Source organism: Gymnogyps californianus, chromosome 3 (genome assembly GCF_018139145.2).
Source record: "Gymnogyps californianus isolate 813 chromosome 3, ASM1813914v2, whole genome shotgun sequence".
NCBI lineage: Eukaryota > Metazoa > Chordata > Aves > Accipitriformes > Cathartidae > Gymnogyps > Gymnogyps californianus.
The window spans coordinates 29626441-29653920 of NC_059473.1; the positions used below are offsets into that span (position 1 = coordinate 29626441).

The 27480-nt window shown below is 36.8% G+C and overlaps 1 protein-coding gene across 1 annotated transcript in view; it reads left to right on the forward strand.

Annotated features, from left to right (window-relative positions):
• The window catches only part of CAMKMT (calmodulin-lysine N-methyltransferase), a 224718-nt gene that overhangs the window by 191184 nt on the left and 6054 nt on the right, over positions 1-27480 (forward strand). The window contains exons 8-10 of the mRNA XM_050894189.1: positions 13831-13905; positions 20917-20980; positions 27111-27242. Of these exons, the coding sequence (XP_050750146.1) occupies positions 13831-13905; positions 20917-20980; positions 27111-27242 (271 nt within the window). The remainder of the gene's footprint in view (positions 1-13830; positions 13906-20916; positions 20981-27110; positions 27243-27480) is intronic.

Genomic DNA, 27480 nt, shown 5'->3' on the forward strand with positions numbered 1-27480 from the left:
GCAAATACAGTATGATTAATCTTGGTGACATAACCTCTCTTTCCTTTTTATTTTTCTTAACATACACTATGTCTCTTCAAGCTGTGGTTTAGTGCACGGTTGAAATTTGGCTGCTTCAAGAGTCAACATTACCCATTGTACTGAATATGAGGCTTGGAATGAATGTACCTAAATCACTGGCAGGTTTCATTTTAAATAGCTCTGAGAATTCAGGGTGGCAACAAATCCCATTTGCCCCTGAGGTAGAGGATGTCGAAGCATCCATGGGAGGTTTTTTGGTCATCCTGCCTGTGCAGTCAGTATCGTGTTGTCGCTGCAAGGACAGATGGGGAGCACGGGAGCCAGGCACAGCATGCTGGGGCCCTTCTCTCATTGACTATGTCCTAAGGTGCAGGGCGCACCCAGCATTTTTCTCATAGCGCACCAGTTCTGTCTCTGAGTTAGCCCCGAAGGCATGCTCTGGAGGGTGAGCATTGTAGAGGTTCAGAGAATTTGGTTTCAGATAGTCTCCAGAGCCCTTCCTTGCCCACCCTGTAAGAGGTGGTGGCACTGAGGTTAGCTGTTTAACTATCTATTTCATTGAGGCATCTGCAGGTACAGGAGGAACTGGAAGCAGCTGAAAAGTTCATCTCTTGTAGTATTTTAAAAGTAAATTGTAAAGTACTTTGTATTCGTGGTATAGGGTTAAGAATTAGAACGTGCTTAGGGATGGCTACCTAAAAGCAAATGGTGCACTCTTATTTGTGTATCTAAATCTTCTTTTTTTTTTTGATGATTCTCATTCCAGAAGGGCTCTCAGTCCTTCTCAAAGTGACAAAAGTAAAGCTGAAAAAGGGCTGAGAAAGGCAAGCTGTTACAGCAGAATAAGCTTATTAACATAGAGGGTTAAACCCATACAATTTTAATGGCTATCATTCACATCATTTATCCCTATGCTTATGTAGCCATTCTGTGTAGAGAAGTTCTTTTAAGTGAGCACTTAGGGTTAGAAAAATTCTGCCTTCATTAGGGTGTACGTGCATATAACTTAGAGATATATCTCTGCATCCTAATAAGTGCCTGCCAAGTAGACAAAGGCCACGCGGGCCCCAGGAATGGTCTTTCAGGTTCCATGTGCTGAACGCTTCTTGTGAGCAGCCTCAGACACTCATCCCTGCTGAGGAGAGGCTGTGTGGTACATCCATCCAGAAGCCTAGATTTTGTAGATTTCCAATTGCCGTCTACTTTGCATGAGATTTCAGATTTCATCCCTTGTCAAGACTTCAAACCTGGTCTTTTAGATATCAATCAAAAGCACATTTTCTACCCTGTCCTCATTTACATTTATCTAATGCTTAAGGTCATTTGTGATCATTTGAGTGTATTTCAGCATATGGAATCAGTGAATAATAGATTTCAGCCTCACGCTGTGAAGAAAGATTGTGTTTTTACAAGACATGATGTTGTTTACTGGGTGTTAATAATCACTAATTAATAAACATATCTAGACATCATAAAATGTTGCATTTTAAGGAGCAAAAATGTCAAGTGTTTAACTTCTTGAGTGCAATAACATTTGGGGCCTTATTTGCATAAACAAAATAATTAAATTACAAAATAAAGTGAACTACTATATCAAAACATAAGGCTCATTATAATAAACACATAATTTGATTTTTAGTTCTACATTCTTAAGGCTTTTGCAGATTTTTTGTAACAGTGTAAGGTTTTATAAAATAAGTATTCAAATGACTCTCTAATCTCAAAAATAATGATCATCTTGCATTTCTCTCTCTTATACACATTAATAGTTGATTTCTCCTGTCAAAATTAAGGTTATGCTTTGGTTAGTTATTTGAGAAGTGCTAATGGATGGATGAGTCCTTCAGATTCAGTAATGACATGTCATGAAGGCAGTAACAAAGTTGTCTGATCACTTCTCAAGGCCTTGAAGAAACTAAAAGGCTGATGTAAAATCTGAAATATTACCATAACCCTGATTCACTTTTCCTACAACTGAAAACCTTAGTTATATAATTATAATGGGGGAAAGAAAAACACAAGAAAATGTAGTGTTTTGTAGGGAAGAATGCAGCGCTGGCATGCAAAGTGACGTTAGGTGACTTCTTTTACGTTGATCAGAGCTTGCAGGCAAATGAATATAGTGATGTATTTAAGTGACTTACTGCAACATTAATTTAATCTGGAGAAGGCATGTTCCTCACTCTAATGTATCATTTAAACAGTGTCCAGTCTTGCAACTTTGCACAGTGTCCAGTGCGAAGTTAGAAGATTCTTTCCATATAAAAGGTAATTCAGAATAGACCCTTCTCACTGCACCTTCATCTCATGTCGGGATCTTGTACTCTTTTCCTTGCACACGGAGTAGAAATTATCAGTATGAGAGTTTGTGACTGTTCCAGACATTTAAGTCCAGACTTGGAAAATATGCCAAAAAGTATATGGCACAAAAAGGAACAATCCAGTATCAGCCGAGAGAAGTTAGATTAGGACAACCTGCCATACATTTATTTATTTACATTTATACAAAATGCAGTAAATGAACACTTATCTAGCTCTCTGCCAACTCTTGATTATTGTTTAAAAGTACAGTAATGTAAGCCAAACTGGCAGTTTGTCGTATTATGTGTTATAATGTAATAATAGATATTTAGTAAACAGTTGATTTCAGCAGTGGATATACAATTCTATTTTATTTTCAGCTTCCATGCGTATATTCAGAATTTCCTGCTTATGCTTACTGGAAATAGGTACAGTAATGCCACCAAGTTACTAATAATGACTTGCCATAGTAAGGTGAATTATTAATACCGTGTATGTGTTTGGTGGTTTTATTTTTTTCACAGTTCAAAAATTATCCATGAATCATGTTGTTTACCCCATAACTTAGCATATGAGTTATATGCAAAGACTGATAGCAGTCTTTGTACCATCAACTGTTATTAGTTTGACATGCATTATATCATTGTTTTGAACATGTCCACCGATGATTAAATTAGCAATAACAAAGTCAAGGAATCTCTGCTCTTTTTCTTCTCTTTATTTTAATGTGGATACCTTCCTGAAGCAGGGGTTTGGGTAGTAGAATTTTGAAAAATTGTTGTTATTACAAATGTCATGATGGAAAAGCTTTATCAAAGAAGAAGGCTTGCAGTATATTCTAAAGGTTAACAGACTCTGTCTGTCTTACCTACCAGGGAATTTGTTCTTCCATAAGATTCCCTTGTCTGAGAAGACTGAATCTGTTAAGAACAAAATTTGTATATTTATTGCTGATATGGGACCTGTGAGTTTTAGCTGTGGAAAAGTCTATTGTTTTGCTAAGAGTTGCCTCAGAGAGATTACATTCCACATAAGAGTGTAAACAAGTACATATAACATCAAGTCAGTAAGAGAAATGCTTGTGGCATGATGCACCCTTTGATTTGATTAGTAATAATGTATCATATACTCTTTGTTCATTCTATAGTCAACGTTAGAACCCACATCAAGAATGTATGACCGTGTGACCAAAAGTGACAATTCCTTCTCCTTAAAGGTTAACAGATAGGTCATAATCTTATCTGAGATTTTAGTGTTCCTTACAAATGTAATGGATTTACAAGCTTCCAGAATTAAACCTAAAAAGAAAAAAAGTCTTTCTAAAGACTAAATGATATCCAGTATAATAGTGGATGAGGTCTCAATGACAGACCACTGAAAGTCCTGATTCCATTCTTATATTAATTACCTCTTTCTCTGTAACTGCCAACATGTGAATATTTTACCTTACTGCAATATTCTTCAAATATGCTGACTTTCTAACCTTCCTGATTTCAACTGATGATGTAACAGGTTCCATCAATGTAGGACAGCCTTAATAAAGACTCTCTCTCTGTTTTCATTCATCAAAATGACCTAAGTGTTGCTAAATGCAAAGTTTTTGAAAACATATTTATTGAACTTGTATTTGTCAGCTTAGCAACCCTAAAGGAATCCCTTTCTTCCAACTATTTTTCCAGTCTCCTCATGTAGCACTCTTGCACAACAGCATCTATTGGCAAGGAGGAAGTTGCCAAAAGGAACATTTCCTGCTCTTAGGTTAGAAAGAAAAGGCTCCTGGTTCCTGGTCTCTTAATTTGATCACTTCATGTATGTGTGGGAAGAAACAATGAACGGTCTGTCTGTTCATGCCCATTGTGAATTTGTAGCTCTCCATCACCGAAAACTCAACTCAGGTGGAAACCATTCCCTACCTCTGATCATACTTGCCCTGCTCTATACCTTTTCCAGTTTCAATTTACTCATTTTCAGAGGAAGCTGATCAGTACTGCATTCAAAGTGTGCATAAATGATAGATATATGTAGTGGAATAATTATGCTTTCTGTTCCTCTTCTAACAATGCCTAACAGTGATTTGCTTTTTTGACTGCAGTTGAGCACTGAGCTAATATTTTCATGACACTGTCTGTCACAACATCAGGAGCTTTCCAGTGATGGTCAGTTTGGAGACCTTCATTTTCATTATGAAGCCAGAATTATTTTTCCCATTGTGCACTTTGCATTTATCCACACTGAATTTCATCTGTCATTTTGTTGTGCAGTTACTCAGTTTCATCCTTCTGCAATTCTTCACTCTGCTCTTCTCCTTACTGTCTTGAATAACTTCTTAACATCAGCAAACTTTGCCAGCTCACTGCTAATCTCTTGTAAACATATTGAATAGAACAGGTCCCAGGGGAACTCCACTGATTATCTCCCTCCATTGTGAGAACTGACCATTTACTACTACCCTGTTCCCTGTCTTTTGTTCTGTTATGTGGCCATGCCAGGACTCTTCTCCAGTGGCTGTCTACTTTACTTAAATGTTGTTGGTGAGGGTCTTTGCCAATAGCCTTTTGGAACCAGAAGCAGCCTGTATTACCCAGATCACCCTTATCTGAATACTTGTTGACACCTTTGAAGAGCTCAAGGTTTATAAAGCAGGACTTCCTTTTACAGAAGACATATCAAAAAAGGCTTCTGTTGTGAAATTGTCTTCAGTTTCTTCTACAGTGAACACTGATGCAAAGAATCAATTTCACCTCTCTGAAATGTTATCCTCTGTAAGTGCTCATTCTGTATCCTGATTATCAGCTGGCAGGAAGATTTAGAACAAAAGAAAGAGTACACTCATTTTGGTCTGCCTAATTTTATTATTATATTTAATTTTCCAAGTTTGTGATCCTTTCTTCATTTGGGTGTGACTTCAACTTTTGGAGGAATGACATCTTGTTTCTAATAACCTTCTTTACCATTTGGCCATACCAGGTGACTTTCACCAACTTCCAAGTCTTTCCTATTTGTGTATTTCATTCAGTTGTGTTGACTTAATAAAGTTGCAATTTATTTTAAATTGTGTTGTAGTTTTGTCTGTCTTCTTTATGTGACCAGATAAAAATTTATAAAGAGGAAAAGTTAGCAAGCTTTGTAGAGAAATTTCTATGTGTTTGGAAGAACAGGGAGAAAAGCTAGGTGCTAGCTAAAGGTATGGCGTTGCATTATTTTAAGTAATTCTTGGTCAAATCCTTGGCTATTTCTATTAGCCAAGTACTATTCCTCTTGTACTCTCTTGGACTGGACAGAAAGACTAGGTGGAGACCACTGATATGAGAAAACTTATGTCTTTCTTCCCAGGGCTTTAAAGGAAAATGTCCATGAGATGTTAGAATCGAAGATTATTTGTTTTATTCCTATGCTCTTTTGTGTATCCATCTTTTTAGCCAACTTTGACATTGTTTCCTGGTTCCTGTTGTTACCATTGTACCTTTGCCTACCCTTCCTTGTCTACCTTGGCTCTACCTTAATAGGCAGTCATCAAGTACATTTTACACACTTTCAGTAGGCGCTCTCAGCTAATCTTTGCCACAGACATAGGAAAGTTGGGACAAACTTTAAATTTTGACAAAATGATGCTTACAGTGTTATCTTTGTTTATTTCATTAATATTCAGTTAATATTCAAATAATATTCAAACGTTAACCAAGGATACTGAAAATGAATGGCGTTCAGGAAGGAGCCAGAAGAGTGAATCAGGGTCCGGAAATGAGAGAGTTAAAGAGTTCTGTTTACTTAACTTGTCAAAGGAATGACTTGATTGTTAAGAAATGAATTGATTTTGATCTGAAAGTCTCATGTGGGGGGAAAAATCTTTAATAGAAGATCACTCTTTAATCTAGCTTACAAGTACCTAACAAGATGTAGAAATTGAAGATAGACAAATTCAGCCTAGAAAAAAATGAGATTTGACAGAGACAATGATAGTACATTAGAACATCTTTCCATGGGAAGTGGTAGTTTGTTAAGCAGTGACTGTGTTTAAATCAAGTTGGATATCTTTCTGAAACATGTGTATTAATTTCCTGAGATAGATGGGCTTGATACAGAAATTTGAAGTCTTGGATGTTTATTTTGGTCCTTTCTGCCCTCAGAATTTAAGCACCTGTGATCTACATCTTCTGCGCTGTTTTTATTTTTTCCTCCCATTCAGTCCTTCTGGACCTGCCTGGTTCACTTCACATTCTTTGTTTTTTCTTCTTGTTCCCTTGATTATCCTCCTTGTATTCATGGGTAGACTGTTTTCCATAAAGCAAGCAATTGTCTTCTTTTCCTTCATATTTTTACACAAAACAAACTTTTACAAAGCTTTCATTCACTGATCCTACCAGTACGGTTGTGCCACATGTGCGTATGCTGTCTTGCATTTTGAAGTGATGTATTTTTTTTATACCATATCAGTATGAATTAGAATGTGAGAACCATCCATTTTGTGCATAAGGTACTACATGAACCTTGCTGAAAACAGTAGTGAATCTCCTAAATAAAGACTGATTTAGAATGTATTGTTGTAGAGAAGGGATGCAAAAAGGCAAATTCACAAACACCAGTGGTATTTTTTTATTGATAACATTTTTATACAAGATATTCTCACTTCTTTTAAAAAAATAGCCACACTTTTGCTAAATGTTGGCCTGTGGTGTGTCTACAAAATGGAAAACTTTATTCTGCAACAGTTGTATTTACATGCAGTGTATTTATTATGTCCCAAAAATTTAGTAGCTTTTGATATGCAGCAAATGTGTAAGTGTTAGGACTGTTACTTTTGAAGACAAAACTGTAATGTTCCCATCTGAATTTTAGCAAAACATGTTGTACAGAATAAGAGAGAGAAAATATGTTCTCAGAATAAGGAATAAGGGAAGCACATAACTTTATCATACACTTTTTAAAAGGAACTTTTAGGCAGGAAAGCCTAGATAAAATCATAGAATATCTCAGGTTAGAAGGGACCCATAGTTGGTTTTGGTGTTTTTTCTTCTTTTGTATTACCACATTAACGTGATGAGGTTTCATCATGAATTGTTGTACCAGGCATTGTATAAACAGAGCAAAAAGGCAGTTTGTGTTAGAGAATCTATGGTATAAGACCAGAGATAGATACAGTGAGAAGGATAACGAGGATAACTGTAGTCAGCATGACAGACAGAGTTGGAGGCACAAGAGCAGCCTAGCCTCTTCTCAGTTTTTGTAGGCGCTATTTTAAAGAATTTCAAGGATAATGGAGTAAATTTGTGAATGTTCATGGATAACATAGTGGAAGAAAATTGTAAAGGTGCTTGCTTGAAAAGCTAAGTGGAAGATGTAGACTGACATTAGGGCTGATTAAAGAAAGGACTTTTCTTTTCAATACTGAATGAGAGATAAAAAATAGGGAAGTGAACTGTTGTAAAGCATTTGGAAAAGAAGACTTGCAACTTACTTGGAGGAGTACAAAGAGAAGGGTGACAAGATCAGGGTTGTAGGCAAGAAAAACAATCTTTGCAGCAGCCTCCTGAATAAATATTAATAGGACAAGACTGCATTTTCCACAAGCAGAGAGAACGATATTGTGATGTTAAGATGTAAGTGATGATGACATGGTCAAGACTTTAAGTTGAGTGGGTAGATAAGAAACTTCTTAGAGATGCTATGCAGAGAGAATAAGCAAAATCTGAACAGAGCTGAGGTATGCAAATATAGAGGAAGGTCTAAGCTAAGTCTAGATTACAGATTGGAATTAATGGTTACGTCCAAAGTGATCAAGAAAAAGTGGTAAGAACGATGCCTTGTTGTACTTTAGAGGTGATGAGCTTCTCACTCACTGAGGCTGTGAAAAATACTGAGTTGTGAGTCTGGATACACATTGTGAATTAGAGAAGTGGGTAGCTGGGTTCAGCTTTTATGGATGAGATAGCCCAGAAGCAAAATTCAGAGGAAGAAGAGGTTGAAGTGGAACATTGTGAAATTATCAGAAATGTGGGAAAGGTTTGAAGATAATCTTTAGAAGAGCACATTGAAAAAACGGTGAGACAATTAAAAAACCCCAAACAGAAAATAGTGGAATTAAAAATTCTAATGAATAGCAAGATTTTCCTGGGCTGAAGAGAGAAGGGTCCAGGAGAATGAGGATAAAGTGCAGATTTTGAGCCGAGCTGAGAAAAATCATCGGTATACTTTGACAAGAGTAGATAAATGACGTGGAAGTTGCCGAAACCTGCAAGGAGATTGTTAGAAGGAAATGTCCATTGGCAACTGTAAATATCACATTCAAACTGCTTAGAAATGTGAAGTAGGAAGAATTGTAGGGAATGAGATAGTGGATAAGAATACAAAGCAGAGTGAAACAGTGAAGGTAAGAAAGGCAGAAGGTGAAAGAAGGTGGAGAAATAAGAGCAACCTAATGAGATTATAATGAGAAAGATGGGGAAATGATAGCAGGCAAATTTGCAAGACTCCTCAGAGGCGTTGTAATGATAGGTGTACACATTGCCTCTGTTGCTAAATTAAAATCCATCTTGATCTTTATACAAAACTGAGGAATCTCAAACAAAGATCAAGGTGTGGAGAAACATCCTTACGATGCCTTTTGTTAATGCGTTAATGAACTTGCTTGGTTAATGTCATAGAAAAAGTCATAAACCCCCAGACAAAATCTTTTACCTGAACCTGTATACTTACCGATGATAATGCTTTTCAAAGACTGAAGCCTAAATTAAAATATGAAAAGAAGAGGTGGGTAAATAGGGGTTCTTGGTAGCTGTTCATCTGCTGAGTGGGACAAATTTTTCTATCTTCATTAAAACTACTAATACATTTTGAAGCACGTAAGGCTTTTGTGTCTTTTGTCCTTTCTTCTAATTTTGATTTTTTGTCTTTATCTGCACAACTACTTTTCTGCTGACTTGAGAGCTACTCTAGCCTATGCCATTCATCACAAGAACATCTCAGAGGGTCTTGGAAATGTTTCAAGTTTTAACAATCAGAGACTTAACCTGTTTTTTCTCATGTAAGTTACCTGCCTAGACACACTAGGAAGACAAACACTGAATAACAGAAGTTGAATAATAATAGTAATGAGGAATTTTGCATGAGAAATAAAAACCTGGTGAAATCAGGTCTTTTGTTGTAGATTGCTGAGATACTTTACCAGTGTAAGAAAAAGAGTGTCGACATTTGTCAGGCTATCCTCCATAAATTAGAATTACTGTACAGGGGAAGTGCAGCCTTGGCTGTCGTAATTATCCCTGCAACATTTGCTACTTTGTTGGGGGGGGGGGGGGGTGTTCTTTGAAATACAAGGGGATATTTGGGGGAACGTTGGTAGTACTTAAAGTCTCTATTTTCTTCGTTGATCTTTTTGTTCTATTATCATTATAATTCTTTTTGTCTTGACCTAATCACATTTTGTCTCTTGCTTGTCAATTTAAAAGATAAATCAGGGGAAAAAGAAAAAATGCTTTGATTGTGTTGTGTGTTGTTTGGGGTTTTTTTTAATGAATTTGTTGCTTTAGAATGATGTAAGGTTGACAGCCTAGGAAACTAAAGCATCAATACATATTTTCTCAGACTATTTTGATAGTATGCTTTATCCCTGACCTGGAAAAGGCACCTCTGCATGTGAGAGGATAGTTCATTCTCCATAGCTCATTCAGTCCTTGTCCTTTTTGCTAGGACTACCATCAAGATTGCTAATTATAGTAATAGGTTTGTGACGTGGGTACTTTTCCTCTGAAAACTGGTCAAATTCATTTGATATAGGCCATAAAGCAGCCATTAGCAGGTACCAAGTTTCAGCCACCATCAGTTTGACCTAAGTAGTAGCTGAACAGTACAGTAGTGTTTTTCCCCCGCATCCTATTTCATTTTTTAATGTTCTTGTTGTAGCCAAAAAAAGCTCCCAAACTGTTTTATATTTCCAGTGGGTTTCAGACCCTTTTCTGCTGAAACTGAGTTGCCTATTTTCAACTGCAAGAAACTAAACCTGCATGAGGTGAATAAGCCAGCACAAAGTAATGTCAAGAGTGGGCTTTACACAGCCTTAAATATGTTGAGTTTGGGTTTTTTTACAAAAAAAACGTTGAAGGTGTGGCTTGGACAGAAATACAGAGTAAAGCACATTTTTCAAATTTACAATAATTTCAGCTGTTAATACTGTAGTGTCTTCCCTCAAAAGAAAGATATAAAAATATTATAGCTTTAAAACATCTTATTTTGCTGGAAGAAAAATGGCTTTAGAAAAAAGTGGTTTATGTCCGCTAATTTAGCATCACTGGAAAGGGAACAAGAGGAAAATATTAACAAGGCTTGCATTTTTTTGATGTTGGCACTCAACATGATACTGGCGATTTAAAAGACTGTTTGTGGTATGGTATTTTTACACTTATGTCTATTTTTTTTAAAGGAAACTTCATAAAGACTGAGATTTTCAGATTTCTCTTGCTAACACTTTTCTGGGTTTCCTAGCAGTGCTTTCTTTAAATGGAAATGCAATCAGCCCTTACTTCATGGTGCCTTCAGTATTTCTTTCAGGTCTGACCACTAAGTCCAAGAGTCACGTCCTCAATAATCCCTGAAAAAATTATTGTTCCTCACCCCCTTACTACGTATAGATAAATGCATTTAGATACACATTTTAGATACACATATACATCTTTACCTTTCTCAGAGTTGGTTTGCAATATCAGTGGATTTTTCTGTACTTCACACTCAGGAATTGTGTTTGGATTACAAGAACTTGTATAGCTAGTTGATGATATTTATATATGTCCTGACTCTGATTCACTACTTTCATTAGCACTAGAATTCAAAATAGCTGATTCTGATTCATAATCAGGCTGATTCTGACATCAGTGTTAATGATGTAATAATGCTGACTCTGAGCAGAGTTGTTTCTGATTCCCTGATATGTGGGGGCATGTCTGCTTTACAGGTGCAGGTGCAGATGTTTGATTGCAGCTCATGCAAATTTGTGGAAGCATTAAACGGATAACGCTGTAGATATGGTAGCCCAGAGTTAGCTACCGAAACAGTTTCGGAGGTTGCAGCCGGTATTGAGCTTCACGTACCCTAGCTGCGCTTCCCTTACTAGTCATACTTGCACTTGGCTAAAGATAGCACAGATAAATATATACAGCTTGTAGTTGCATCTCTCCCACCGGTGTGGATACATCCTGAGTGAGATCAGAATGAGTCCTGTTGGTATTTATTTTATAGAAATTATCTTTAGTTTACATGGTTATTTCCCCACAGGAATAAAGATTTTCCTGTACCTTTTGAAAATTTATGGCAAAGTTGATTTTGAAAAGCTTGTGTGTAAATTTATCATTGGCCTTTGCATAATTATCATGTCTTCAGGAATGCAACTGTACAGAAGCTAGAGACCAAGAGCAGCCCTGGTGCTAGGTCCGGAAAATGGAAGAAGACTGGCTTATGGCTGGATGTGGGGCCCTTAGCTCACTCCTTCTAACAGCACACATGCCAGTCACATTGCACCACTGCTCATGCTCCTGGCAAATCATCGATTCCATATTTTGCTCAGCGTTACGATTTCTGAGCTTTTACCTACCCACACAAACTCCTTTGTGCCTACAGTAGGTGTGCACAGAAAATGCTGTATTTTGGATGCTCAGTGGGAACCTGACAGTAACATGAGAGAGGGGGGTTTTTTTCCAGGAGGAGGCACCTGTGCTGCCTTCCGAACTGCATGTGTGAAGTATAGTAAATATATGGGTTAAAAAAATCATAATTCAAATCCCTATAGTGGTACTGATCAGATCTCTGTTTCTGTAGCAATGAGAACCAAAGGTGGCCTTTTAAGGCTCACAGTTCATCTACCAATTTCCAGTTCTGCTTCAGGATTCTTAAAGTATTAGAGTGCGTGCTTTAAACCCACAAAACTTACCTTTACCTAATTTTCACCATTCTAACCTAAGTTTCCACGGAAACAGGGTTGAAAAAGCTGCTGGTAGCCAGCAGGCAGCCAGCAGCTGAGAGTGAGAACTCTCCTTTGTCACTTTCCACTACTGGATGCCTGCTGCGTGCCAGTGTGCAAAGCTACCTAGGCTTCTAAAATCTGGATTACTTTCAATTTGAGGGGGAAAAATTAAATTAATCTACTCTTTTCTCTCTTTGGATTGTCACAGTAAATTCCAGGAGGGCAAATGGGCTAATGAGTCCTGATCTGTTCAGTTACACTGAGCCCCACAAAATCAAAGCTTTCCCAACCAACTGGGCCTCTCCTTTCATAATTTCCATGTTTTAAAAGCATTCTCCCTCAAATTTTGTGTCTGTGCACATGTACACGCATATTGTGGTACCTTAATTCTTTATGGCTCTGTATCTATCTACGTATTTACGAGCCTTTTTTGCCTGTAGTGTAGTCGATGTATAAAATTTCCTTTTTTCCTGTATACTTAGGGAACATTTCTGAATGAACACGTTACAACCGATCCTCAGTTAAATATTAGGAGTAGGATGTGAATGGAGATGGCTTTTAACCAGAAGTAGATTATAGCTGCAGGAAGACTAAAGGGTCTATTTGGTCAAGACTCATACAAAACTGAGATAAGCATGCACAACCTGACAAGATCAGATTAGACCCTTCCCCCACAAGTGCTTTTCCCATAAATATTTATCTACTTTCTATTATAAATAACCAGGAAATGAAAAAGAAGGATAGATTCCTTTTTTAAAAATAGCCTAGAAATAGAAATGCAGCTTCAAATCTTCAGGGTAATGATATTTTAAGTATGCAGTAAATTCCAATACTAGTGGCTGTTTTTTAAATGGGAGCAAAGTACTGAAATTCTTCATGGCAGGTACATAAATCAGCAGCATTTATAAACAAAGAAGAACTTTGTACATATGTGCATTTTTGCCTGCTATTGGGTACCTTAGAATTAAATAACTTATCACCTGTGAGAGAATAGGTGTTGACAGTAAGCACTGCTGTATTTTTAAGCTTGCCTGAGGCAACATAGCTGGCATTGAAGTTAAGCTTGGCATTTTTTCACCCTGTCCCTCCTCCCTCCAGCCCAAGTGAATGCTCACTTCATCAATGAGAAACACAACTGACTTGCCTGCCAGATGTAACGGAGATCCATGAATTCACATCTATTCTGCAAATTTGTGTTTCATTCAGATTGTCAATATTTTGACTTTACTTCCTCGTGCAGTGGTGTTAATGGGTAAAAATCTGAAGCCATACATGTGCCACTAATTCAGAAATGCGTATTTGTTGGTGATCCACTCATCAGAACCTGTGTGGATTGCCTTTCTGTTATAATAAAAAATAGCTCTTTAGCTTTGAGATTTAAAACCTTAAAAATGTACAGAATAATATTTTTACATTCATCTTTGAAAGTAACGAGTGTGTACTTTTTTAAACACTTCTGTGTCACATAAGAATAATATTAATACTTTAAAAATCTCAAGATGATAAATGTAAGTCCTTTTTTCTTTTTCTTTTTTTTTTTAAATCTTTTTTTCCTCTAGCATTTTACGATGGGATAATGAGACAGATGTCTCTCAACTGGAAGGACATTTTGACATTGTTATGTGTGCTGACTGGTAAGTACATAAAAATCATAAAACTCATGTTAGAAAAATAGCTTTGCTGGAGTAATTGTACTGTGCTGCTTGCTGATGGCTAAGCAAAGTCAACAAATGAAGCACAAAGCCACCTTAACCTCAACAAATTAATATTCATCTCCATGTGACAGTTATAAGGTAGTCTTCTATCACACAGTAACTTCTACCACATTATTTCCCAAAGATTGATTTTGAGAAGCATTTCCATTTTCTGGAATTGCCTCTGTTTCATGCTTGACGTATCAGTAAATGGACGACTTAGGCAAATTGCAAATAATTATGGCTCAGTGAGGAACAGTCTGGAGAAAAGGGAGTTTATCAACACAAACAGCTCAATTAGCTTAGTTCTTAGGAAAGATCTGACTATTGATATAAGGGGATATATTTTTTGCTCCCCGGAAAATCTTTCCGAGGAAAAAAAGATTTTCAAAACCTTTTTTCCCCTGTCACATTCTGTTTCTTAAATCAATTTGACAGCAATATTTGTAGACATAGGCTTTATATTATTTACACAGGCCCATGTTAATTGTAAGAGAATTCCTAGTAAAAAAATAAGAGTACAGCACTCAATTTATGAAAAGGTAGATACATGTTAAAATATGGTATATAGTCTAATAGTTTATGCAAATAGATTTGATTATTGACACAACCCTTTTCTGATACTGGATTTGCAGAATTGTGCTGTGCTATATTTGCTGCATGCTAACTTTAAAAATGGTACATTATTAATTATTTGTGTTATATAAATGGAGACAGTGTAAAAAGAGATGTGCAAATTTCATTTAGGAGAGTAGATATTTTTAAATGAATCTGTCTTTCCTTCATGGATATTTGCTCTTGACCCTTTAAATGTCCAAAACAGAAAAAGCTGTTTATGTTTTGTTGCACATAACTGTTGTGAGAGACCAAATTTTGACAACAGAGACTTCCTAGGACAGCTCAGTTCAGCAGATTTCTGTACCTTACTAAGAAATAGTTAAAGGAAAAAGGCAAAGGGAAGTACGAAGCTGTCTATTGTCTTTTTAAACAATGTTCTTTTTAAGAGGCTTCTGATAAAATATTCCTCTAAAGCTTTTTTTTTTTTTGCTTTGATATTTTGCTATCTAAGCAAACTCTTCTTATATCAGAAAAGTTACTGGGTTTGTATAGCACTGGAGAAAGTGTGTTTAGTCATCTTTTTTCCTTTTTCTAATACCTATTTATTGACAGAATGCAACAGTGCTTCATTTCTCTTAGCATTTAATTTCAGAAAAGTTCTTTGTTCCCAAAAAGGACAGAGAAGGGTTTCTAACTAATCGCTGATAATGTGCCTCAGAGATACATCATCTGATTAAAATAAGGAGCTAAACAACACCATATGATTTCAGCAAGTAATTTAGTAAATGCCTTCCTCACCAAATATTAGAATGGATACTCCAGGTTTCATTGCACAGATGAAGTTAATGCTGGACAGGATTAGATCAGATTAAGTATGAAAGTCAGATCAGAGTGCTGGCGGACATGAGCAGGAGGGCAGCAGTCTTCTCGGAGGCTTAGACAGGGCTCACATATGGACGTTCTCCAGATTATGTGGGTGAAGCAAGGTCTTGCCAAGAGATTTAGAGTTAAATTTGTTCTTCACACAAATATCAAAACAACCTGGCTGTGCCATCTCTTGTATTCTTGATACTCACACCATGTCATCCTATTTGTGCTGGGAGTACAGCAGAGTGGAGCAAGACTTAAGTTGTTTTTTTCAGTAATATTCTTGCCTAATACTCCTCCCAGTCTGTTTGGAAATAGTGTAGTTTCTTTAGACAACAAAGAATCAAACATGACAGGTAAAATACATAATGCATTTCCAATCCCTGCATTTTGTACATTTATTTTGAAGCACTTAAGATGCAGGTAAGTGTATAAATATTTATAGATTTCTAAAAAATAAATAGAAATGTGCAGGTTAGTTTAAAGTACGTGGTTTTATTCACAAATTGTCTGTATTTTCTTATTGCAAGTGCCCATATATATAGTTTAATAAGCATGAAAATCCCTTTATTGTCTGTTTCTTTTAGAAGTCATTCTTTTAGTTATGGACACTAGGTTTTCTGGTACATGAAAAGGCTGGGGAAAAAAAAGTTCCATGCTTTATCAAACTCGAATCTTCTTTTCATTTTCATGTATTTCTCTTCCGAGATATAGAATCAGCTTGAGAACTGTTGGCAGGATTTTTGCTCTCTGAATTTTTTGGGCTACCATTGAAGAGGAAAAAAAAAAAATCTCTTTTCTTATAGCTCTTCAGCTGAAACCTGAAGTATGCAGCGATAAAAACAGATAGAATGGATTGCATTTAGTTTAACACCATCATATAGCTCATTGTCAGTCAATAAAATCTGAGATTAGAACAGAGAACTAGAAAGCAAAAAAATCTGAGTTCAAATATTAGGTACATGGATAAATTTTTATTGAAGTATTTCCAGCAAGGGTGATATTGTCTGATTCTCTGAATAGCTAACCAGTGGTATTGCTTGATCCCATTTACATGAAAACAAGCTCTATTCATAAACATATTCCAAATCCACATGGAGGTTCAAGTAAAAATGTACATGATTACAACAAGCAGCGATATGTTTATATTCATATATTTACAGTCAGACGTGTGCAGGAGTGGAAAATAAGTTATTTCCCAGAACAGACAGTCTATTAGTTAACAGCTAAATTTAGTAGCTCAACTAGATTATAAAATAAATAAGAGGCAAACTGTGAAAGCTAGTCATTATTTAACCGTTCAGGATTTTGACAATAAAAATAGTTTCATGGTTCAGCAGTTCCGAAATAACTTGTAAAAAGTCAACTATGAGATAAAAATAAGGAAAAAAAAAATCTTGGTGAGGCCACACCTGGAAGAAGGATACTCTGGAAAAAAATACTGAAATAATGAAATCTTTAAAGCATATCCACCCACCTCATATTCTTGAGGGGGAATTTTAAGGCCAGGTGAGGGCTGCCAGAATTTTAGACTTTCATTTGACCTACACTTGTGGATATAAAGTCATGCAGGTGCTGGAATTGTAAGAGTGAGTATGAATAAAAGAGGAAAAATAACAAGTGCCTGTATGGACAGGCCAAAAACAAGACTCTTCCAAAGCTCTTGAAAGCCTCAGATTTCTGATTATTTAAAAGGAAGCATATATCCTTTTCTTTATTAAGAAAAAAGTTGCTGAGATTTTTAATCCAAGGAGAAAGTCAAGGCCAGTAGGACTGAGCCAACAGAAAAATCTTTGTCTTTCACATTCTTGTGAAACAAGTTTTCGCAAATAATTGTAATGTAGAGACAGTATAAGGTCTATATCCCCATATCATTTTGGAAATGCATAATATCCCACTTTACTTAGACTGATTAAATTCTTAAAGTTTGGCACATGCATAAGTATTTGCACAACAGAGGCTGGGGGGGCTATCCCACATTACTTTCACTGCTGAGATTTTTGCTGAAGTCATGGGGAGTTTTGGATTCACCAGAAATGTAGAACTGAACTGAAAGTATTCTTTAAATACCTTAAAATATGTCAATTTTGTCTCCATTAATGTATTTCATTTAATATAAGGAAATCTTTTTGCAGAAATGCAGTAAGATCTCTGTCCTTCTTTGGTTTAAATTTATTATTCGTTTTAAGCCTGATTTCTTGCACACACTTTCAAGTGCATTGGAATCTGACGACATGGAAGTAAGGGTTTTTTCAGTTTATGTCAGCCGTGTAGTTGAAGGCAAACAAAAAGATAAATGGCTCTATACGTTAGGCACTATACATGAATGTAATCATGTCTGAAGTACACCTGTAAACTAAGCTTTTTTACCAATTGCAAAGTATGCAAAAAGAAAAATAAGTTCACATCATAGCCTATTAAATATATGCCCCTTGTTGCGAGGCACAAGACAAAAGGATATCAGCATGAAGCAAACTGAGAATCTACTTGGGTTTTTGTTTCCTTGTGGCTTACTGTTCCTTCCATACGGTTTTGGTATAAACTGTCATTTTGGTTTAATGGTAATTTAAAATTTAAAAAAAACAAGAGGGGAGAGGTGACAAGATTGCCTGCCTGTTCATCCAGATTTCACAGGTTAAGAGCACTGCCTAAAAAAGGCCGAATCATCAACTGTGTTCTTGCCTCTGCTGCTATGATCCAAAACTTCCGTGCTGACCCGAGAAAACCTTGCTATTCCTGTCCTGAGCTACTGCTTTCACAGCATCCTTACTACAGAAACATGAGACATTACCACTAAAGTAGTGGTGAGCTAAGCCAAATTTGAAGTGTGAGAACTGAGTACGAATGGTTTAGAACAATACATTATTTAATTTCACTGAGCTGTTGTGAGCTTTAAAGGATTCTCTCGGGTACATTTTCAGTATGCTGTGGTAATATTTAGTCATACAAATTCTACTGGTAAGAGAAATTGTGTGACTAAATCTCCTTGCGTGGGCCAAATCCTGTGCTGGCCCTGTCTGCAGCACAGATTATCTAACAACTTCTTCAGGATTTTCCTCATTCAAGGCGTCCTCCAACCGAGAGGGAGGATAGAGATATTCCCTGGAGTCACTGCATTGCATTAACTGCTTCCAGCCTTCTCTGCTCCCTCTGGTCACAGTATGTGGCTCACAGAGCAACAGACTGGAAATCGCAATATTGGAGACTATTTTCAATTGAAGTAGGTCCCGTTCCCAGGGACAGGCCTTTTGGAGGGCAGGGACAACTTGGGAGCAGAGCCAGGGCAGCTGTCCCAGGTTATGTGGGTTTCCTAAGTTAAGAGGGCTAAGAGTCTACCTGCCACACCACCAAAATATCAATTGGGGTCGGACAGAAAAGGTAGTATTGAAGTTGTCTAATCTAGCAGGTCACGTAACCATTTTAAGTTCTCAGACACTCAGTTTCTGGTGAACAAAGGCCTGCAGTTCTCTCATTGTAAAGGGACAAGATTGGTAGCAGAAGTTGTGCCCCATCTCATTGTAAAAAGAGAGGATGGTATGCAGGTCCATGAAAAAGGAATTTTCGCACTGGTAAGCTGCCCCAAAATTGTGTTTCCACTACACTGCCTTAAAAAATTAAAATATTACAAGTGCATTTTTCATTTCGAATGTACTTCTGTCTACACAGGCTCTCAGCAAGTCTTAAATATGTGCATGCTTGCGATGTTTCATGTTGAAGAAAACTAATTATTTTTAGCGATTCTTTTGGGAGAGGACTCATGCACTGTATTCCACCTCTTCTGCAGGTGGCTACGTTCCTGGTGAAGTAGTGTCTCATGGTATCTATCTGTACAGGGATCTACCTGAGGTGAATGTGATTAAAACTCCCAGGAGACATTAGAGATATCAGCTGCTGTTTCAATGAATTAAATTTAAACAAGCATTTTTTTCTGTAAGGTTCTTCCAGTAAGATTAATCAAGGCTGAGGAGCAGCCATCATGCCAATTGCTAAAGTTTAAATTTTCTTGTGGGCAGGCTATCAGAGAAATTGTTATCTAGTTCTTTGATATCTTAAGAAGAAATTCAAAAGGTCATACTTCTATATGAAATGTTCTTTAGGAAATGTATGGATACTCAGTCTACCATATTTTCTCAACAATGTGAGGTTCTGTCAGTTTTTACTGATGAAGTTCGGTCACTGACAAGTTTTCTGATAGGCTTTGTTTTTTTCCTGAGTAGCAAAAATTCACAGCTCTTACACAGCTGCTTGACCCTATGATATGTAATATTGTATTCTCCTTGGTAGCTGTGGAGTGTCCTTACCTAAATATCCACACATATTCTGTTCTTGATGACTTGCGTGTGGTTGGCAGACCACTTTTTTTTCTTCAGTGTTTTCATATATTCTTTATGTTCTTTTAGAAATTTCAAACCCTGAAAAAAATTACCCACATCACTTCAGAAAGAGACGTTTGAGAATAAAGGAAAGGGGAGTATACAAAAAAAAATCATAAAGAATGGACAAAATGCCGTGTAGTCTGGAACATGAGCTTGACACAGGCTGGGAAGCAGTTTTATTACAGAGAAAGCATGAAAAATAATGAAGAAAGAATCACTTTATTTGTGGCCTGCTTGATAGAGTTTCTTCTCTGAATCGCCAATATAAATGCAGCCCATGGTAGTAAGGACTGAAAGGCATCAGTTGCTATCCGATGGTTGTTCACTAACCATTGTAAATGCACTCTCATACACAGTAACTACATGTCCACAAATATCTAGTCAAGAGTGATTGGCACCCTGGTTGCCACTATTAGTATATACATTAAGGTACTGAGGGGCATGAAGAATGAATTATCCCGTCAAATCATGAGGTAATCACGCCAAAATAGGGCTGAGCATGTTGGCAACATTGCATGGGAAAATTGGCTCTGCTGCTATCCTTGCAGGACCCATGCTGGAGATGAAGGATTTCACTCTTGAGAGAGGACAACTCCCTACGATCTGGGTCATTGTATTTGAACAGTGTTTGAGGGAGAGAGGAGGTAGGGGCGTGTAAATCTTTATAGGGATAGATAGAGATAGATACATAAATAGAACAAATATGCATAATAGGTAATAAAGAATTAATGCCACAACTGTGAAAGTAAAAGGAAAAAAAATACCCTTAACAATAACACTTGAAATACAATAGAAAACACATCAAAAAACTCCACCCCCACCTTGTATAAAAAAACATGTAAAGGGTTAACTTTGTGTATTGATCCTGATTTCTGATATGGTAGTATGTTAATAGCTAGCATATGTGATCTGAATTTCAGCTACATAAAGATCTGTTTCATGCTGATATTTTAGCTTTGGTTTAGATTATATTTGGTTTTATGTATTTTTTAATATTTAAAAGTACCTGAACTGGACAGAAATGTAGACCACAGTTTCTCTTTTACAGCATTGTGTAAACATATGTAATTAGCCTTGTACTTATCTGCATTAGTATCATTAGAATTGAAAACCCATTTTAATCTGGATTCTATTCTCTTCTCAATGTCAGCCTGTTTCTGGACCGGTACAGAGCTAGCCTTGTTGATGCAATAAAGAGATTACTCCAACCCAGTGTAAGTATGTTTCTATTTTCTCCTGAACACTGGCTTCAGAATAATTAGTCTGTGCACAATGATTGAGAGAGTAATGGAATGGCAGGATTAATGTCATGTAATACTTTAATACTTATTATGTCCAACTTCAATTGAGTCTTCTAATCTATCAGATTCTTTCCTAATCATAAACTAGGAAACTTCTTATACTTGGCCTTCTGATAAGGAACACAGTGGGTAGTAAAATAAATGAAACCGCTTCAAAGATAGCGTGAGATTATTTTTATCAAAGCATTTCTCAAGTATTTTCCTTTGATAATAATGTCTTCATATTAAAGTAAAAGTACGATATTGAAAGTTTTTATGTTGGCTTCTGTCATTTGTAATCCCTTCAATTGTAACCTTTGTCATTGTGTATTTATTTATTATAAAAGAATATTTTTTCTTTTCATTTCTGTTTGTATAAAATGAACAGAACCTTTATGCATATATTGTAGCCTAAAACTTTTTTTTCATTAAGTAAGCCCTGTGTTTACATGTTTTATACCTTAGAACATAACGAAATTAAGCTCTTCATAAAATACTTACATGTTCTACATGAGTGTCACTGAGGAAATATTTTACCAATCCCAATCTACTAGGCTGTTAAATCAGAGACACCTACAGACAAAAAAAAAGCTGTTATATGCATATGCTTATACCTAACAAATAATCTTGAATCTCAAAAAAAAATTTTTTTAAAGAAGATATCAAAAAGAGAATATGAGGAAACATGTTAAGTAATTGTTATAAGTAGGAATTTGAAACAGGAATTTTACGTTTCATGCTTAACATACAAATCTTCCAGTAAGGTAAACTTTCCATTTCAAAACAAAAATATTTCATGTTAGCAATGCATTCTCCAAACTTTATTTAAAAATTGTATTGTACTTTTTGTACAAGAGATTTTCTCTGTAAAACGAATAGAAGACCCAAATGTGCAAAGGCTTAAGAAACAGAGTCATTTTAGTCATGTAAGTAATCCCATTCTTTGCTAAGAGTGATCAGGTTTCTATTCTTGGTTCTATCATAGACTTTCCTGAGTGACCTAAGGCAAGTTACTTAAGACTGAATTATTTTAATGAGCTGTGGGGCAAGGCTGCCTGGAAGACAGGAGAAATGTGGCCACCCTGAGGAAAAGGTTACCCAGATATATCTGTCAGTGGCAGCAAGGGGAGGTTAAGCAGCTGTGATGCATTCTGACTTTCATGATGTACCATCAGTTGTCAGGGTGCAATAATTTTTGGGACTAGACGTGATCTGGAACACAAAGCTGATCCCAGTTTAAAAAAATGCAAAAAGTATTTTTTTTCGGCCCAGATCAATGTCCACACCTGGTTCTTCAGGTAGCCCTGTAGGCCACTGTACTGGCTCCATGAAAGGACACTGCGGGAGAAGAGTATGAGTGGCAGGAAGGGAAGTGTATAAGAGGTGCCCTGGTAAATGTGACCTCACTAGAGCCTCTAGCTGGAGTGGAAGAATAGCTGTTAGTTGCTTTGTCTCCTGCTCACAGCTAATCATGGTCTCGTGGTCTATATTGCCCAAAACATGAGTGCACACATACAGTTGTATATGTACACACACACACATCCTTTACCTGGGCTGATTAGCTCAACCAGAGAATTTGACTTAAAAAACAATGACGATAAGGCAGCCTGAATTTTAAGTAGGGTTCGTAGCTCAAGTTCCCATCCATAGACAATTTAGGAATTGTTAAGCTGACTTTAAACCAAAACTAGCCTTACTTTGTTGCTTTTTAACTCCAGTCAGCTAATTCAAATTCAGAACACGCCTTTGTTTTTCAGAGCAGATGAACTACAGTCCTTTGTGAATGTAGATGGAGTAAAGGGAGATGGCTTTTTGTTGCCTGTCTTCCTAGTCTGGCTTGCTTCTGCACATTGTGATTAATAGCATAGCCTGTACTTATTTGCTATGCATTTTAGGCCATGGTTCCTCTTTCTTATCAGCAAAGCTAGCTTAAGAAATTCTTGCTCCTTGCAGGAATTTCTGTTGCAGGGTTTTGGACCACTATCCGAACTGTATTTTTTAACTAAAGTCATTTGCCTAATCCACTTTATGGCTGGTTATATGGATGGATGTCCAGTTACAGCATGGCCTTGCAAATTGTTGTAGTTCGTAACTAAGAGGACAGCAAACTATTGTGTGGGGTGGAAGCTGGGAGTACGGACACCTTAAATGAGCTCTCTTGTCCAAAAGGGACATGTTGAACAGAGATGCCTTCAAGCACATGCTTTCATGGTTTGAAAGACCCAAATAAAAGCATATACTCATTTGAGATCCTAAGAGAAGATGCAATCACAAGTACAAAATAGTTATTATTTTTACTGTTCTTGTTAACCTATATAAATCTAAGGATAACATCAGAGGAAACTTTACTAAATGGCACTATACTTTGACCTTTAAAGGAAAAATAAACGAACAGTGAACTCATTTGCCAGTTGCAATAATTAAGAATAGTTTAGGGGCATTAGTTTATGCCCAAGCTAAGGCATAAACTATGATTAAGTTCACTCTTCTACATGATTTATTTTGTCTCAAATTTAGAAGTTACTTTTCCTTGTTGGTAATACTTTGCCAAATTGATAGAGCAACGATCTCAAATTGAAGACACATCTAGATGTAAGACATCTTTCAAGTGTAACTAGGGTACAACTAGGATAGCAGAGTTCAGGGAAAATAATAGCCAGCAAAACCGAAAGGAAAAGTGGAATAAACAGAAAATAATGGGTATCCTTACAAAGCAGTCTTGAAGGAGAAATTCAGAACAGGTAATCTATTCTTACTGTTAGTTTAAAAAGAGATAAATTTATCTGTAGTGTTTCCTTTTTCATTAAGGATGCTATTTGTGGCTATTAGAATCCTTATGGCACAGAATGATGTGTTTTGGGTAACTCTCTGTTTTTCTGGAAACAGGACTCTAGTCATTTCAGTCATCTGATTCATAGTATGGCCCCAGGGACAGTTGTATTGGTACAGTAAGAGAGGACCAGAAATTCACGCAGGCAGAAATGAGCAGCTCACAGAGTTACTGGGGGCTGAAATTTCTATCTGAATTTGTTACAAAGGCAAATGTCACCTGTAAACCAATTCCAAGAATTAGGCACTGAAATTTTACATCAAACAAATTTATCTTGAATGGCTATATTTTATTGCTCTTATAAGCAAGCTACTTGATTTGCCAACATTTAGTTTTATTTTTTCCTATCATTAAAATGTACTTTTAATTTCAGTCTCAGAATAAGCAGTTACTTGTTTGCGTATTTCCCTAAGAACATTTTTTATGAAGGCTTTGATTCTTTTGTGGCCTATCCATTCAAAATCCCAATGAAGTCAATGGGATGCTATTGAGCTGTGATTAGTACCAGCAAATAAGACTGCATTTAATAATGACTGATGAGTAAACTTAGTCATAGTCATGTCCAAAATGTGAACGTCTGTCCCATTATCTTACTGCAGCATTTTAGTGACACTTCAAACTATTGTAACTGACGTTTTCCTCTGTGTTTTGTTCATGAGTTTACTGGAAGTATTTTCCCAGCTGAGGAAAGGCCATTTTGACTTTAAACATCATCCCAAACTGAGAGGCACTTTTGAATTAGAATTAAACAACCTTGGGATAGTCCATCAAGTGTAGATCCAGGCCACTGGTCTGATTTTTTTATTGTACGGCAACCAAGAAATGAAAAAAATTTTAAAATTAGAAATGTGCATGCAGCCTCACAACAGGTAGCAGAATCACAGAGATCAGGCAGTTGACATGAAAGTGCTTTAAAACCAGATTATAATAGACCAGAATTGACCACAGTACCTGACAGTTTTGAGGAGATTATTGTAGTATTAAACTTAATCATGATTTCTTGTTTTTTGTCAGCGAGGGCAAGATCCTCAGGTGTTTTAGGTGCACACTGAATTCAGTAGATGAATGGGTTTTTACACCAACTAAGGAGCTGGCCAAAAGTAACTGTGTAGTGATTTCCATTCCCCTTTTTCGAAGTTATTTCAAGATTTTCAGTCTGGTTTTAAGAGATATTTCATAACATGTTACATCCTATTTTACTGTATTTCTCTTTCAAATTAAATTTGAAGTAGTCTACAGAGAGTATGAGAAGGAATGACCACATGGACTGCTGACTCCAAATGGAAATCTGTAAGGGGGTGCTGTTGTATGACCATTGCTTCCTCATCAAAGCTGCTGGATCAGTGGCCGATGTAAGGCCTGTGGCCTCCAGCAGTCTCCGTTCACAAGGTTTAGCCATTCCTGAAGTCCCCGCGTGAATCGTGTGGTCAGTAAGCCCTGGGTGGGGGACGTGTTTCCCGTTACAGTGACCTTTCTGTGAAGCTGCCCATGAAGATGAGGGACTCCAGAGGAGTCTCTTCCTTCTTTTGCCAGGAAAAGTCTCTGCAGAACAACATTCTGGGGAGCGTGAGAGATGGCAGCAGGAGGAGGAGGAGGATCCTCAGCTGAAGGCTCCCTTTGCTGCCCACTTCTGTCTGATGACATTAAAGCATGCCAAGGATGTGAGAGAACTGATTGTGGATTTCCTGTGTTTAATGTTTTTCATCCTGAGTTGAGCCTATATACAAACCTAACATTTACATAAGCAATTCCAGTGCCTTCGGTGGCAGTTACACCCCTTTGCAGCTCATATTTAGCCACAGAATTAAAGTTATAGCTACAGAAATGAACAGAAGTGAGTTGCTTTGGATGTTGCCCTAGGCTCCTTGGTGCTTAAATTTCCCATGAGAAAGATGAGGATAACAGTACTTCCCTATCTCACAGAGGCATTGTGAGAATAAATACAGTTCTGTGGTATTAGTGATTGGAGACCTTTAAGTACACATTAGTACCATAGATACTGATGTAGTTTTTATTGCGGCCTCACTGCGTGTTGTCTGGGTGTATGTGTGCGTGAGCAGTAACACACAGATTTGTCCCCTATCCTCCTCACTAAGTATCTGTGTCAGCATTGTAACTTTCCAGAGTTGGCATTGAAATTCTCTCTTCTGATCACTTTTTTCCTGTGGTATACAAGATTGCATTTTCTCAGGCCAAATGTTCTTCTACAGCATCTAATCATTTTATAACTTCTTCAGATCCCTAAAAATACTTCTTTATCTCCTCGGTTGATTACAGCACCTCACAAGTTAGTCTTAGCTCTCAATATAGAAGTTAAATACAAGAACTCACAGTAGACTTTGTGGCTCCCCTCGGTTGGCTGTTGGCTGATATTAACCTTTGTTTACAGCTCTTCAACCAGTTTTCGTTCCATGTGACAGAACATGGTATTCAGCCAATTAGAATTAATTTTGCAAATAAGATTTCATGAGATTCTATATCAAGTAGGTTAGGTTTTGGGCTAGCACTTTGCACAGAGTCTAAAATCTGTCAGTTCAAGGTACAGTCATTTTTGTTTTCTTAAATACAGAAGGATGAACAAAAAATTAGCTAATGGACCATAATGTATTGCCTGGGCATCATAAATGGCCTGCTTGTCTTGGAAGATCCAGAATTACTATGCAAGAACATTAAGTCCTACTTTAAATGCAATTTACCAATTTAAGGTCAAATTTGGTTGCGCTGCTCAGGTAGTTTAAAATATCTTTAAAAAATTAATGATCGGGTCTGATTTGCCTCCCATTTTGCCTTGTTTTATACTGTTGTAATTCCACTGACAGCAAATGGGAGGTACTCTTCTATGTGTGAGAGTGAGAAAAGAAAATCATTATTTACAGTCTTTGCATGGTCATGAGTTAACAAATGGATTTTGCGTTGAGTGTATGTTTTGCATGCTTTTTCTGTGTTTTATTTTGGTAATTCATAGCCACCATTATTGTATGAAAAGGAGCAGATGTATGGCAGTTGGCAGTTTTCTAAAGAAAATATTTATTTATTACTTCCTGTTTTGCATCTGTTTAATCACAGAAATCTTGCATATTTTGAACAATTATTTGTATTACCCTATTTTAGTATTTTACCAAGAGAACAATTGACTTTTCCAGCTTGAGTATATTAAAAGCTTAGTCAGTTGTGTGTTATATCTGGTTCCTTTCCAGTTTTAAATATGTATAAATTCTCTTTTTAATGTTCCAGGGAAAAGCAATGGTATTTGCTCCACTCCGAGGGAATACTTTAAACCAGTTTTGCAATCTAGCTGAAAAAGCTGGTTTCTCTATCCAAAGACATGAAAATTATGATGAACACATTTCGAACTTCCACTCCAAGGTTAGTTTTCTGCTTGTGTTAGATAACACTTTAATCCGCATTGCATTTTGAAGAGATCATGGTCCTTTTGGCAGGTAACCTAAATGTTTGATTAAAGTACTCCTTAGGTGTGCTGTTTCTGAACAGCTATTTTTGTATCTGATTATTTTGTGTGGTAGAACCATCCTTTATCTCTGCACGTCTAGAAGAGTTTTGCAGAAGCATCTCCTGTTTACCCTTTTCATTCATAGAAATCTAA